The sequence below is a fragment of the Sander vitreus genome, chromosome 5, assembly GCF_031162955.1.
Source record: "Sander vitreus isolate 19-12246 chromosome 5, sanVit1, whole genome shotgun sequence".
Classification (NCBI taxonomy): domain Eukaryota; kingdom Metazoa; phylum Chordata; class Actinopteri; order Perciformes; family Percidae; genus Sander; species Sander vitreus.
Window position 1 is genome coordinate 12,333,254 of NC_135859.1, and position 15,654 is coordinate 12,348,907.

The window sequence follows — 15,654 nt, forward strand, 5'->3', positions numbered from 1 at the left end:
TTATTTATCTGTTGCTTCATTTTACTTTTAATCCAAAGTGATCAATAATTCAGCACAGAGTCACAAAAGCTTCAGACACACAGCCATTCGTCTATTCTGTTCAGAGAAGCTGCAGTGTTGGTGACTTAATGACTTTCTTGCATACATTAGCTCTAGAGAGATATATCTCAGTAAATATGAAACCATCCTGCTCAATGTTGCCTAGATACCGAAAACCAATTTATCATACAAATACTCTTACACTTATCGTATTTTAAGGAAAACTATTGCACATTCATATTATGCAGACTGCAGTGTGTAAACAAGTCAATATTTTTTGTAACATAAACCATGAGGATCTTACAGTTTTCCATTCTTTCGGCTGAATACCTCACGTCTTACTGCCTGCATCCACTTTAATTTTGGGTTATTTACCCTGTTGGTGCATCCCACCACACAGCAGTTTTAGGCATTTTTCTTTTGTTTGCTAGCATAAGGAATAGACAAGGAAGCACAAAGCCAATCAAGAGCGATTAATTGTTTCCCCTCCAGTGTGGGCGGGACTTATATCTTATATGTCAAGTGGAAGGGGAGGGAGATCGCACATAATGTCAGGGACACGTTCAATCTTCTACGGTTTTCGGGAGATGTTCTCTTTAAATTGTGTGCAACGGTTGGGGAACGGTGTGCAACAATGTGCAATGGGTTTCTAGGTAACTTTTTTCTCCTTTGGTGGTTGTGTCAGAAGTGTTACCCAATCAATCAGCAGTGAAACTCATGGTTTTGAAAAAGCAGTGCACTTGCACAAATAACAGGGTGTGTTTAACGCAGCACCACCGTGCAGGAGGAATTATTAGGCTAAAGCAAGTGCCAATATAAGACATAAACAAATGTGAACCTGTCCATTATTGTAAGCTGCTAATGTTGCTGCACGTCTGGCTAACTAGCTTACATACATCAGTAACCTGACCCGGATTTTGTGATGTTAGGTGAAGTTCTAAATCAAGGACTGGAGCATCAGCTGTGTGGGAGGCGGTCCTCAATGCTATCAGAGTTTATGCTAACATTTCAACGTTATCTGAGGCAGCGTTACGTTAGTCTAACACACCTGTTAGCCCTTGTTCTAAAGACATATGTTATGTATGTAACAGAATTATAACTGTAATGCTTAGTAGCGCCACAAGGTGGTGCCTTCCTTCGTTACTATGGTGATGTAGCCTAAGAGTGAAGACGTGCGGCTGCAGATTTCTCTCCTCAGACCGCAACAGATTCTCACTCCCATCTCGTAATATACGGACGCTTGGTCAGGTGCCTTTGTTGTTGTTATCGACGCTAAAAGTCTCCTTTAGTGTCAAATAATGCGCTTTAACTAAACGCGCTTGGTCGGGACTATTGGCGTCCCTTTTGACGCCATTATGTTGGTGGGTGGATTTACGTTTCTGTGACACGTGGGAACGGGACAGTTGAGTTTAGGAAAAGGTCGTGAGTGGGCTTAGGCTACGTTTCCGTGACATGAGGGAAGAAAGGGACGGTTGAGTTTAGGAAAAGGTCATGGATGGGCTTAAGTTTCCGTGACATGCTGGAAGAACGGGAAGGTTGGGACTTTAGGAAATGTGCCACGGGGGACACAAACCCCAGTCTCCTGGGTGAAAGTCCTGTGTTTGACCCATCCGCCACCTCAACCAACCTCCCTATGCGGAATTTCGGCCTTACATACTACTCGCTAAACCCTGTGTAGCTACTGCTCTCCCAGGTACGTTATACAAACACACTGAAGGGTGCTTTTTTCGCCGCTTCAGACGCTGACAGCCACTGTCCAAACGTCCGTATTTTACGAGTTCCGAGTGAGAACGGGTTGCAGACCGACACACATCAAGAGAGACTTAACTAACGAGTTGGTGCAGGTTATGCTATGTTTTACTGCTCATGTATGATAAGTAAATATAGCGCCGTGGAGACCTGGCATTGTATGGTTGATGTTTTAGAATAAAGTATCAGTGTAGAATTTCCGATCAGTTGTCTGTCGACTCGAAGCTAACCGGCTAACTATTAGCTCTCTCCACTATACCAGCCATGTTACAATATGTAAATTAAATGTTTTGTTGTTGTTTTTCATTAATCGGCCGATTTATCTTTGGTAATAATACATTGGACTTGTATTAATGTATATTTTCAGACATAAAAGAAAAATGTCCAAACAATAGTTTGGTGCCCCCCTGCAGTAACTCTGAGGACCCCTGAGATCTCTTTGTCAGTTGGGTGTTGTGAATGATGAATGGCAGACAGTAACACAGCCCAGTTGATTATCAGAACAACACTGTTTCAAATAAAATGTCTATCAAATGTATCAAATGAATTGATAATTTATCACTATTTATACAAATGTTACTTCCACCCCTCTCAGTTCCTGGTGAATCTACAGTAAACTGGTACAGTGTGGTCTTTGGTTGCTGCGCTGCAGGCGTCTGTATGACTGTGATGCTGTCCGACACTTCTGACTGTGCAACCAGCTACACACACACACACACACACACACACACACACACACACACACACACACACACACACACACACACACACACACACACACACAGCCCCAGCCCCCCAGGGACTTAGCAGGCTACAAAGAAGTCCCAGCGTGCATCTCTCTGTCTGCCAAAAACACACTCTGCTGGAACAAAAAGAGCATCATTGAGTGAGTGAGTGAGTGTGTGTGTGTGTGTGTGTGTGCGTGTGTGTGTGGACTCACTGGCCTGGAAGCTGAAGGAAACCCTCTCCTCATGATACTGAGCACCAGAGATAAAACAGTGTCATACGTGCCCTAATTCATGTTCACAGCTGAGATCAGAGCATGAGACAGTGATGTCATCAAGAGACTTCCACTGGGAGACTAAGCTAAGAGAACAGAAGCTAACGGACAAAGCCCAACAGAAAGAAGCTAACGGACAGAAACTAATGGACAGAAGCCAGGCTCGAACTGGCAATCTGGCAATTCTGGCAAATGCCATATGGGCCAGACCACCTAATGGGACACAAGGCCACCACCAGCAACGTGGAAAAAAATTGACCTGCCGGCCGCGGCCCATTTGATGTTGGAAATAGCCCATCTGATTAGGGGTTACACGGTCGCAAAATTAATTAATGTCAATTATTTGTCTGTAAATTTGAACCTGTATGAACGTCTTGCTGTTTCCTGCTCTGGTCTCAAAACATTTGCCAAATGACTACAGTTGAAAATTAGCTGGTTGGCTAACACTGGCTTACAGATATCTTATTACATATCTACATTATAAATATATGAAATGAAAATGAAACAGGCTACCTATAGCCTACTGTAAGGCAGGTCCAGTGGTACCTACTGTCGTCACCTCCCCCCACCCCTTCAGGTGGATCCGTCCATCGTCGTTGGGAGTGAAGCTAAAGACACTTTCATCTTTATCTCGGGAGCTTTCTTTGGAAAAGTAAGCAGGGAAGTTGGACTATTTGGTTAGTTCTGAAATGATGTTGTTGTGCAGATGGAGCAACTCTATCTCTGAACACTATTCGCTTCACCTTTGGTGTGAACACACCATTATCCTTCATCACCTTACTTCCTGCTTTGCCATCACACTTACTACAGCCAATAGAGGGCACCACCACTACAAAATGTAAATATGGGTTGTAATTGCTGCTTAAAAAAACGACTTGTGGGGGTCACAAGGCTTTCTAAAATCAATCTGGATACAATCTGGATATGCCAAAGAGGAATTTGGGCTGCCAGTCTGAACAGGGCCTAACAGACAGAAGCTCTTGAACTAAGACCCTGACTCTCCTGGATCACTGAACCAGACTGAAAGGTTCAGTTCTGGTCAGCAGGTAGGAATGTTTCACCTTTTTTTTCTTCTCAGTTTTATCTGATGCATGTCTCTAAAAAAATACATAGAGATGACTCCATCCAGAGCTGTGACATCAGTTTAAATGTAAACTGATTACAATTTCTGAAATGATCCAAAGAGTACATCAGCTGCACGGTATGTCTCGCATTGCCAGACCTTCCTCCACAGCGCTGCGGAGGACGGTCTGGCTAGTCCACACAGCATTCTGGGATGGGAGAGAAACGTGCTCTGGTTTATTGGCATTTCTTTAAACCAATCACAATCGTAATTGGACGGCGCTAGGCGCCGGACAGAGCCACAGTGCCGCTGCAAAATAGCCTCGGGAAGGAACTTGTTTTGATGGAACGTGTGCTTGTTCAAAAGTTGTTTTAGTCAGCGAGCGAAAACTCAGATTTGACAGATAGTCTAGCTAGCTGTTTGGATTTACCTTGCAGAGATCTGAGGAGCAGTTAACCATAGTCCACATAAATTGACCGGAGTTTAAAATTCCAACACAAAGAAGGCGAAAGGTAACGGACATTTGGATGAAAAGAGCGACATCCGGCAGAATTTCCGGCGGCACCGGAGCAATCCCGGAAGTGGAACGTCGTGGATATAGACTAGCTGCATGGCAACAGAGTCTAAAGCTCTCTGATTGGATGGTCTTTTGAAAACCTGATTAAGAAGCAGGTTGACTGAGTTCATTTGGAGAACTGTATTGAGTGGAACCTGAATATGGATCAGATCTGATGTAAACACACATGTTCAGGGTTTAACGCAGTGTGTAAACGTGTTGGAACCATGGTAATACAATGAGAGTAGAACGGACATTAAGCTGGCTGCTGTGGCCATTTGACTAGTTGAACAGAAAATGGCCCTCAGCATTGTGCATTGGCTACAGTAATTGAATGAGTTAGCCCCCTGCAACAGTCACAGGTCGTTGCAAAACACACATTAAAACGGCCACCGCTGTGACCATCCTGCTATGTACATTTGAGTGGGAACGTCTTTTCTACTTTCATTCTATTTCTATGTCTGGAATAGACCTCATATATGACATTACTGTGTATGTGTTAATTATAAGGTATATCTGGTGAGCAGAGGGGATGGGGGGCGGGAATGAGGGCTGAAAATGCTTGTTTCCGTGGCAACCACAATGGGGATGTGGGGCTGCATCCCCGTTCCCTGGCAACTGCATGCTGGCAGTGGACGGGGTGATGAATGTGATTAAAAAGAGAAACAACCACAGAAGAAGAAGAAGAAGAAGAAGAAGAAGAAGAAGAAGAAGAAGAAGAAGATAGTCTTAATGGTGGATTTCTTCTTCTGCTGCTCCTAGTTTTTATCTCAGTGGGACATTGATTATTGATTACAGTGTGATATAGTCACGATGCTCAGCACACATTCAAACCTGAATTATAAACGTTTGTCTGATGAAAAAAAACAAGAGGGTGGATTCTGGTGTTTACTGTTTCCATAAAAAATAATAAAGATTATAGGTGAGACTGAAGATAAAGTCCATTTCATGTCTGTTCGTTATATAATGATTTAAGGACTTTAGCAAAATGTTCCTCATTCCTGATGAATTCTTCTGATTTTAAAAAGCAGATTATATTTTGTAGAACATCTGACAGAAGACAGAGTAATGTAGAAATTCTGTTATGCACACACACGCGCACGCATCCATGCACGCACACACGCACGCACTCGCGCACGCACACGCGCACGCACACTAGGTTACCTGTGAATAACAATAAACGTAACAGTATTGCGTTACGTTACATTTATACATTTTGTCTACAGAGAGTTTCCTCTGACGTCCTGTAAACAAATCAATACACTGATCAAGAAACAAATCAAAACATATACACATAAACACAGAGAAATAGCCTAAATATGCAGGAGTCAATTTCACATAGTTACAGTATGTACTGTATATCCCTTCAACACAAACCCATGTGAAATATACTCTGGACAGTGTCCGAGGAATCAGGTACTGACACAGTCTGGAGTTTCTCTTTCACACATTTAGCACTCAACAGGAGATTGTCCGTTCTCGCTTACTGGAAATACCCCATTTTGTTAAGACGAGGGGTGGCTCCTGGTTTGAGGGTGCAGCAGACAGGACATGACACCGCGCATTAGGCTACACCGGTCACAGAGCCGTTCATAATTTGGTCATCAACAACCGAGTCTCTTGCCGTTCTTGATTTGACAGCGTCCGCCCCTTACTGACAGTAAAGACATATCTGATTTTTGCATAGGCTATTTTACATGTGAAAACAACAATTTCATATGTAAGACGTAAAACACATTTCACATGTAATAAAGTTTCAAGCGATTTCTAACACAAATTATATTCATTTGATTTGATTTCATTTAGTTATGACAATGTATTTGACTTTCATGACCAAAAAAACTAGATTGTGGGTACAAACGGCCAAAATGGGTTTTCTCAGGAGGGTGGCTGGCATTTCCCTTAGAGATAGGGTGAGAAGCTCAGTCATCCGCTGTTTCTTTGCGTTAAAAGGAGTCAGCTGAGGTAGTTCGGGCATCTGGTAAGGATGCCCCCTGGGTGCCTCCCTAGGGAGGTATTCCAGGCACGTCCAGCTGGTAGGAGGCCTTGTGGAAGACCCAGGACTAGGTGGAGCGATTATATCTCCAACCTGGCCTGGGAGCGCCTCGGGATCCCCCAGTCGGAGCTGGTTAATGTGGCTCAGGAAAGAAAAGTTTTGGGTCCTCTGCTGGAGCTGTAGCCTCGCAACCCGACCACACATAAGTGATTGAAGATGGATGGATGGATATACATGTATTGATGTTTAATGACTAAATATACTAAATTGACACATTTGATTGTGAGATTGTTTTTGCTGTATATCGAAGATCAAGAATTAACTTCTAATTAATCTTTTAAATCAACTGTTTACTTTCTGACACTGTACATTTGGTTTATGTACCTTACTGATAATCTTCATTGTACATAATTTGTTTATTTGCACTCTTTCTAATTTGTACAGCAACTGCTGCACAACAATTTCCCTCGGGGTAGATACAGTTCTATCATATCTTATAAACAAGAAGTCCCTGGACAAACTCCATCTGCTGGTGAAGACCAAATGATTGAAAACTCCACAACTGATATAATGTATTTATTATTTATTATGTTGACACTGTACTTTATGTTGACACTGCACTACAATAGAACTTGTACAATTCATTTGAAACAATCTTTTTAACCTAATCTTACTTGTAACCTAATCTCACTTACTTGTACTTAACGTTTTTATTTATTTCTTACTGTAGCTATGTTGTTATGGTTGTGGTTGTCTGTTATAGATTTTCCAGTTTAGTGTGTTAATTTATTCCTCGGTTCCCTTGTTGTTTACTGTGTTCTCTGTTGCGTGGTACCTTGTTTTCATCCTTGTGTATGTTTTTGCTTCAGTTTCCTGTTTTATTTTGTAGTCTCTGTTTCGCCCTTGTCATGTCTTGTTTTACTTCCTGCCTTGTGTTTTCCCGCCTTTCTGATTGTATGCCCCACCCTGATGTGTTTCACCTGTTCCTGAGCACTTGTGTCACCTGTCCCTTGTTTCACCCTTGTTACCTTGTGTATTTAGTTTCTGTGCTGTCTTTGTCTCTTGTCGGTACACCGTCTTCCCTCCCTGTCATCCCCTGTGTCGCTTCTTCCTGGTAGTTTTTTTCCCTTTCGTGTCTTCTGGGTTTTTCTAGTGGTTTTTGGATTTTGGTTTATCTTCGTTTGTGCCTGCCTGCCTTCCTCAGGACACCTTATGTTGTAAGTCTTTTGTTTATTAAAATTCAGTCCCTCCAGAAAAACGCGATTATACGATCGCATAATTGAATGTATAATCAGCCAAAGTCCTCATATTTATGCGGGGGCCGCATTTTTTCGAATACGGCGCACTTTCGCCGCGTAAATTTCCGATTTCCGCGCAAAATATACGAGGCTTGCATGATTTCATAATCCCCGCATTTTCGTTGCAAAAAAGTCACATATATCTTAGCAGAAAGTTGAAAAATGTAGCGTTTACTTCACACAAGAGCAGCTATTTTCCCTTGTTGCAATGGGAACGTTATGAAGTGATGTAATTACGTGACGTGAACATCATCGAAAAGCTGCAATGAAGCCATGATGAAACCGCAGTTTTTGCAAGTTCCCGCAATTTCATTGCATAAAATTGCATAAATATCCCGCATAATCCATTGCATTTTTTAAGAAAACGTGCCGCATAATCAAGGATTTTTGCCCGCAACAATCACAAAAAAACTCCGCATTTTTCTGGAAGGACTGAAAATTCCTCTACTCTGCATTTTTGGGTCCAGGCCTTGCATTCCTGACAGAATGAAACGACCCGAAATGGACCTAGCAGAAGTTTTTGAAGATGAACTTTATGATTTAGTTTTTATGGGGACATCAGGAGTGCCTGCAGTAGAGCGCTGAATGTGTGGCTCTTCTTATAACTGGAACAGGGACAGGCAACAAGAGCAGGAGTCTGCTGGGCTGCTGACTGGACATTGGGGCCGGGGGCCGGAGGCCGGTCAGCCGGACCGGAGTCAGGAGACGGGTCAGCTGGGCCAGGGTCCGGCAGCAAGGCAACAGGGACAGGCAGCAAGGCAACAGGAGCAGGAGTCAGCCGAGCCGCTGACAGAACAATGGAGATAGGGGTCGGTCCTGCTCAGCCGCCAAAGGGGTTCCGCGTTCACTGGCGGCTGCTAGAGGGGTTCGCCGCTGCCCTCAGCCCCCAGTTCCCGAGCCCCGCTGCCCTCATTTCCCGGTTCCAGAGCTTGCTCGGCCTCCAGCGGGGTTCCACCTTCGCCTGCCTCCAGAGGGTCTTCGCTGTCCTGCTCGGCCTCCAGAGGGGTTCCACCTTCCCCGCTGCCCTCAGCCCCCCGGTTCCCGAGCCACACTGTCGCCTGTTCCAGCGCACCTGTTTTTGCCTCCCTTCGCCATCCCTCCTCCGGGTCCCCTCCGCCCTCCCTGGGGTATTTAGTTTCTGTGCTGTCTTTGTGTCTTATCGGTACATCGTCTTCCCTCCCTGTCATCCAACCCATTCTCACGGCAGTTCGTGAAATGGTCACGTTATTTAATCTGTTGATTGGTATACAAGGACACGTTAATGTCGTTTATTTCGTGGTTGTCAGCACATATTTTAAACTAACGTATTTCAATGGGAAGCATCTTTCGTGATCACAGCATGACTACGGTAGCGAGAAGTATGAAATGCCGAAAATCCGCGCGTGGTGGATGGGTCAAACAACACAGGACTTTCACCCCAGAGACCGGGGATCGTGTCCTGGGTGTGACGTTAACTTTCCCCGTTGTTTTCCTAAACTCAACCTTCCTGTTGTTGTCCAGCGTCCCCCACAGACCGCGGATCGTGTCCCGGTGTGTGACGTTAACTTTCTCCGTTGTTCTTTTCCTAAACTCAAGCCTCCCGTTGTTGACCCGCGTCAGCAGAGACCGCAGATCGTGTCCAGGCGTGTGACGTTAACTTTCCCCGTTCTTCTTTTCCTAAATCCAATCTCCGTAGATGCTTCCCATTACGTGCTGACCACCACGAAATAAATGAGATTAACGTGTCCATGTGCACGAATCAATAGATTAAAAATAACGTGACCATTTCACGAACTGCCGGGAGACCGTGTTGTGTCATCCCCTGCGTCGCATCGTCCTGGTAGTTTTTGGATTTTGGTGTATCTTCGTTTGTGCCTGCCTGCCTTCCTCAGGACACCTTATGTTGTACGTCTTTTGTTTAATAAAATTCCTCTACTCTGCATTTTTGGGTCCAAGCCTCGCATTACACTTACTGACTCTTTTCTTACTCTTATTTTACCTTGAATTTGACTGTGAGCAACTGCAACTAAATAATTTCCCTGAGGGGATCAATCCTATTCTGATTCTGATTTAGTAAATGTTATGTGTGGAGGTATGTTTGTGAGCGCGCGGGGACGAGCACTTCTCGCTTCATTAATTCAACCAACACCAGAGAAGCTCGTACACGCGCTCCCCTCCGTCTGTAAGCGCGCGGGAGCGAGCGTCAGGATCCAAGGACGGACCGGGGGGCTCGCGAGCTTCAGGTCATCTGGAAGTCCGCGAGCATCAACAGACACCGACTACCGGAGACAACATTTAAAATATGAACTGATGAATTCATTAGAAACGAAAAGACAAATATTTAAATGTTGTTGTTTTTTCCCCCTGTTGAATGAAACGACACGGTGAATCAACAGGACGAGGCGCGAGACGGTATCAACAATGTCAACCGGGTTTGTCGTTTAAACTGTGAATGAAAAACATTTAATCCATCAAAGAAGAAATGAGGATTTTCACCTTCACCTTTAGTGTGAAACGGTGAGGGCACGGAACGAAAATAAAACGTCACCGGAGATTTTAAACGGTTCAACATTTGATTTATTAGCCTAATTAAAAACTAACACCTTTAACCTGAAAGACCCGAGTCACCGGACAGAACCGGAGGAGGAAAAGCTGACGGTACCGGGCTGATACTGGGAACTCTGGGAAGGATCACCGTGATTTAAATACATCACAGACGGTGAAATCAACAGGAGACCGACTGAACGACGCAGTTTTGTAACGGAATTCTGACTCGAGAGGCGGAACAATTATCGGTTTTTAATTTGAAAAACCTGCAGGAGAAACCGAGCCAGAAACGGCTGTAAACAGTAAGTCACAATTTATTACATTTATTTAACCTATATCTGATCTGTTTTTCTGTCATTAATTTAACATTATTGACAATTAATTAATTCTTGCATTGATTAATATTCAGTCCCTCGACATCACCTCTCATTTTTAATACAACTCGGCACGTTTTTGTGTAAAAAATAAATAAATAAATGCATGACATCTTCCTCAAACGTTCATAATTCATCCTCTTTTGAACATCTTGCCAACGATTCTATTCTTCCTCTGCTCTTTGTAGATTACTTTTTTTTTTTTAAATTAGAATTATAAATAATAGTTATATAATCTTCAGCAAGATACAGTAAAGGAAATGGAAAACTGAGTTCTGACATTATTAATTGTTTTGTTAAAAGTGAGAAATAAAAATGTAAACATCATAACTCTGAGAAGTTACATAAGAGTTTGGATTTCCTCATATACTAAGATTAAAGTCAGAATACTGAGGGAATAAAGTTTGTTAAAGAACCAATCAGTGATCCACAAGTAAAAGTATGTTGTTGGTGGGCGTGGCCTTACTTTGCTGTCACTCGCAAAATGATGGACAGGTGTGTTAGTTTATAAAACATCTTACATGTACAAGGTACATTTGCAGGTGAATATTTCATGTCAAGTTCAACTTTGGTGGTTTGCTGACCTCAGATTGGACAGAGAGTCCAAAATGGAGGAAGCTATCGTAGCTTATTAGCTGTGTGTCACCATCAGGCCCCCAGGAAGTGCGCTGGGTTTTGAAGCCAATTTGACATAGCGGCCAAGCAGTGAAATTACAACCTCCGTGTCCATCACATGATGCCATGGGGCCCAAAATATTTTTTCCCCCCATAGACTTATGGCGAAAGAGACGTCTGTGAATCAGTGGAAATGTTTTTTTTTGAGCAACCACCGTAAAAGTTCACTATCAGAATTTGTCCATTCGCTCCAATAACATTTGGAAAGCCTATTATAAATCTGCACTATTATATCATTTAATCCCTATTCAAGTTAGCCTGTGCGCTAAACCGGAATAGACCGGCTTGGACTGAGCAATTCTCTTTGGAATAAACGGGGCTCTGCCTCGAATGCTGTCGAATGCTGTATCCAGTTTTTTATATATATATATATATATATCTCAGTGGTCAACATCCAGTTTTATTAAGGCTTCTCCGTCAGAGTATAAACTGGTTTACCCACAGTTAGTAGACAAGAGATCATCAGACTAATACAGCTGTTAATACACTTTGGGGCATGTCTGTCAACACTCCCGTTTATCCTGGGTTTCCTGGCCATCTCCCGGCGCCCTCCCGTTTTGTTCTCCCGGGAAACGCCAGTAATTACCATGGCCCTCAAACTTTATTATGAATGATCGTCATACACGGATCCATACGTTTTGGATGTTTGTCTGACGTCACCCAAGAATCTAGATGCTGGATGAGCAAATTTTGCTTTACAAGTTTGCAGCTATCATTGAATTTATGTAAATATCTTGTTTGCTCTCGCGATAATTACTACTGCCAAGAGAGGTCATCGCCTAACAAGAAACAATTGTGGGTCATTATGAACTGCTTGCATAATCGACCCATACGGTCGTTTTCTGGGTGAGGACGGGCTGATGCGAACTGTTGTTTTGAGCCTCTTTTATTAAACCCCCCTCTGATTCTCCTCCTTAGAGATTCAGAGGGGTTGTTTATTTCTACCCTCGAATACAACCCAGACAGGTTTTCCCTGGGTTTTTAGAGTGCTTAGGCACAAATGACGCAATATGCTCATTTGCATATTAATGACATAATTGCGCAAATTTTTTGCATAAAGCTTAGGCAAGGCAATTTATATATGGTGGTTGTCGTTGTCGATTCACTAAAGCAAAACTTGGAGGAGCAGCTTGCAGTATAATGAGAAAAGCTGGTCCACCTTAAAGGTCAGCCCACCTTAAGTTAGTGAATCTGTGCAGAAGTTGCCACAGTTAGCTCCGTAGCAAACCCCCTTCACCTTAAGCAGCAGGTAGCAAGCAAGACATGGGAACTTGGCTTAAGTCTTGAGGAGGTGTAGCCCTAACACTTCCATGTTTGTAACATTTATTCACCGACAAACTGTACACAGTATGCACTGCTACGGTCACAGCTATAGCATTACTGCAAACTTCATACTCACTGACACACACACCTCCTTCTCTCTTTTCTTCTGTCTTTCTCTCGCTACTGCACGCTTGCTAACTGGGTGTGTGTGTGTGTGTGGGTGGGGGGGGGTTGTGTGTGTGTGTGTGTGTGATTATGTGGCACGTGCGGAAGATGCCTGTCCTGTTAGTCTGTTTGTTGTCCAGATTTTCTCCAACGTTGTTTTTACGTTCATACGCTGAGACGGTGCACAAACATGCTAAGGTGTGAAACCCTGCCATTAAGCGTTTCAGAAATTAGCGCCCCTACCGGTGGCCGGAATTACGATCCAGAGGAACATTTCTCTGTCCTCATATCTAAACGTAACGTTCGCAGTTTTAAACGTGTTGTTAACGTTGTGATAATGGTAACAGTTAGGTTTTCTGTAACAAAACTACTTGGTTAAGTTTAGAAAGAAGATCACGGTTTGGGTTAAAAGCACTTGTTACATTACTTCACTTTCGGTTAAGGATGTGACACAGAATATGATGTAGTTCTGTTTGTTCTGTAAAGTAAAAAAAAAGATGCTGGGCCCTATTTTAATGATCTAAGCGCACGGCGTGAAGTGAATGGCGCAGGTGCGTTTAGGGCATGTCCAAATCCACTTTTGCTAGTTTGATGGCGGCAAAAAGGGTCCGTGCACCGAGCGCATGATTCAAAAGGGTTGTACTTAGTGTCTTCATTAATTCATAGGTGTGTTTTGGGTGTAACATGCAATAAACCAATCAGAGTGTCATTCCCTTTGAAAGCCAGGCGCGTTTGTACCTTGGAGCATTGCTATTACGCTGCTAGATTTGCACCGTAATATTTGTGTTTGTAATCTTTTGCATGTTTGTGTGCTGCTGTGCTTCCCTGTGTGTGTGTGTGTGTGTGTGTGTGTGTGTAACAAGCATAGTGTGCACGTGCTGTGCACGAGCCTAGGCGCATTTTACTAATTTGCTGTTAAAATAACAATGAAATGCTGCGCTATTGACTTTAGACCAGGTTTTGTTGGTCAATGGCGCGATAACTTCCCGCTGCCTCAAGATAGCAATACGCCAAAAATGCACCTGAACACACCTCCCTGTAAGACCAGCACGCCCATGGGCGCAAAGATGGGCGCAGGTGCATTTGCTATTTAAACGACATGGCTGCTAGATGGGAAATTTAAAATTTCATCAGTCTTAAACTAGCAAAGACACTGCTTTGCGCTGCGCTGTGCCGGGTGCAAGATAGGGCCCACCGTTTACATTTACTTTCAAATGTGACATTAAGCCTTATCTCTTTGGTGAAAAGTGTTTTTGTTTCTGTCCAACACAAGCATGTTAGCATTGTTAGCATGCTGATGTTAGCATTTAGCTCAAAGCACCGCTGTGTCTATGCAGCCTCACAGAGCTGCTAACATGACTGCAGAGTCTGTTCTAACCTTCCTCTCCTCCTCATTCTCCTCCTCAGTGGAGCTGCGTGGTGTGCTCCTCCTCACCGTGCTGCAGTGCTGTTCGGTTGCTCGCGGTGGTTGCGAGCCCCGGCTGGTAAACATTGGTGCAGTGCTGAGTCATAAACGCTACGAGCAGGTGTTTAAGGAGGCGGTGAGCCAGGCCAACACTCTGTACGGTAAAGAGAAGTTCAAGATGAACGCCATCTCCGTCACACACAAACCCAACGCCATCCAGATGGCTCTGTCCGTCTGCGAGGACCTCATCTCCAACCAGGTGAGGGCGCTCTGCTCATCCTGTCACCTGACTCCTCAGCTCATCTTTAAAGGGATATTTCACCGTTGGAAAGATGAATATATCTTTAAAATTGGGTTACTTATGTAGTAGAAATGTGAAAATCTTTTAGAAATTGGTGCCTTCTAGGCCGAGAAAAGCCAGAAAATGTGTTTTTGGCTCATGTGGATGAAAGACACCAAATCTCACAATGCACTTGCTTCGCTGTCATCTACTCCCAAGCCACGCCTACCGTTTATAGACAGACAATTAAAATATATGAAAACGACATTATATAAAAACGACATATGAAACAGGCTACATTTAGTGCACACACATGATATGCTCCGTAAAGTTCAGCTAACACATAGCTACTAGATGTCCCTTCACCGGCCAGAGGCTTCGATCAGCACCGCTGGTCTCCATAGCAGGCGGGCGAAGCTGTGTCGAGTATTCCATTTGTAATAAAGTGTCCTGCATATTCTCCGATCTGTACCAATGTATCCCGGTGGTACACGTGTGCGGTAGTTTGAATGCACATAATTGTTCTAAAATTTCCATCGTGATGAATAAATCTATCTATCTAAAGTTTTGATGCTGAGAAGCCACTAAGCTACGCGAGGATTCAAGATGGCTGACAGTCGTTTTGGTTCGTGAAATTTCGGAGAATGCAGACAATGAGTCCAACCCCCTATGGGCTATGCGGAAGTAGCTCCTAGTACTGGCTGTAGTCCTTTGCCTCTGGGCAAAAATCTTCCGATGACGCAAAAATCGTCGTTTTACGTCATCTGAAGATTTTTTTGCAGACCCACAATACAGAGATCTCTGGTCTCAGGGGGACATGAGGGAGGGAAGCACAGTCATTCAAAAATACTACCGTGTTTCTACTGAGACAAAGCTTAATGCTAAATCGGTGAAGTATCCCTTCAACCTGGTTTCATGTTTATATTTAGTTTAAAGTAAAAGGGAACATTCATTTTTGTTAACAACACTTGAAGGAACAATTTAATATTCAGTGAACTTCTCTTCTTGGTATAGAATCAATCATAGAAGCTTGAGAGAGGTATCAATCTTATTATCTTACTCTCAAACAAATAAATGTTGAACTGATTCAAAACTACTGATGTAATCAGTTTAAATGATTGATCTGATACGAATCACATCTAACTGCTGGAGAATGACGTGTGTCCTGAAATGTGAGATCATCTAGAGATAAGTCATCTCACTCGGTTGCAGTTGTTAAACTACAGAAACGGTCGGTGGTGTCACAAAGTGGAGCTTCTTTCTTC

At 43.4% G+C, this 15,654-nt stretch overlaps 1 protein-coding gene across 1 annotated transcript in view; it reads left to right on the forward strand.

Moving 5' to 3' along the window:
- Window positions 1-14,128: 14,128 nt before the first annotated feature.
- The window catches only part of grin1b (glutamate receptor, ionotropic, N-methyl D-aspartate 1b), a 69,933-nt gene continuing 68,407 nt past the window's right edge, over window positions 14,129-15,654 (forward strand). Inside the window, exon 1 of the mRNA XM_078249685.1 lies at window positions 14,129-14,368. Coding sequence (XP_078105811.1) covers window positions 14,288-14,368 — 81 coding nt within the window. The 5' untranslated portion in view covers window positions 14,129-14,287. The remainder of the gene's footprint in view (window positions 14,369-15,654) is intronic.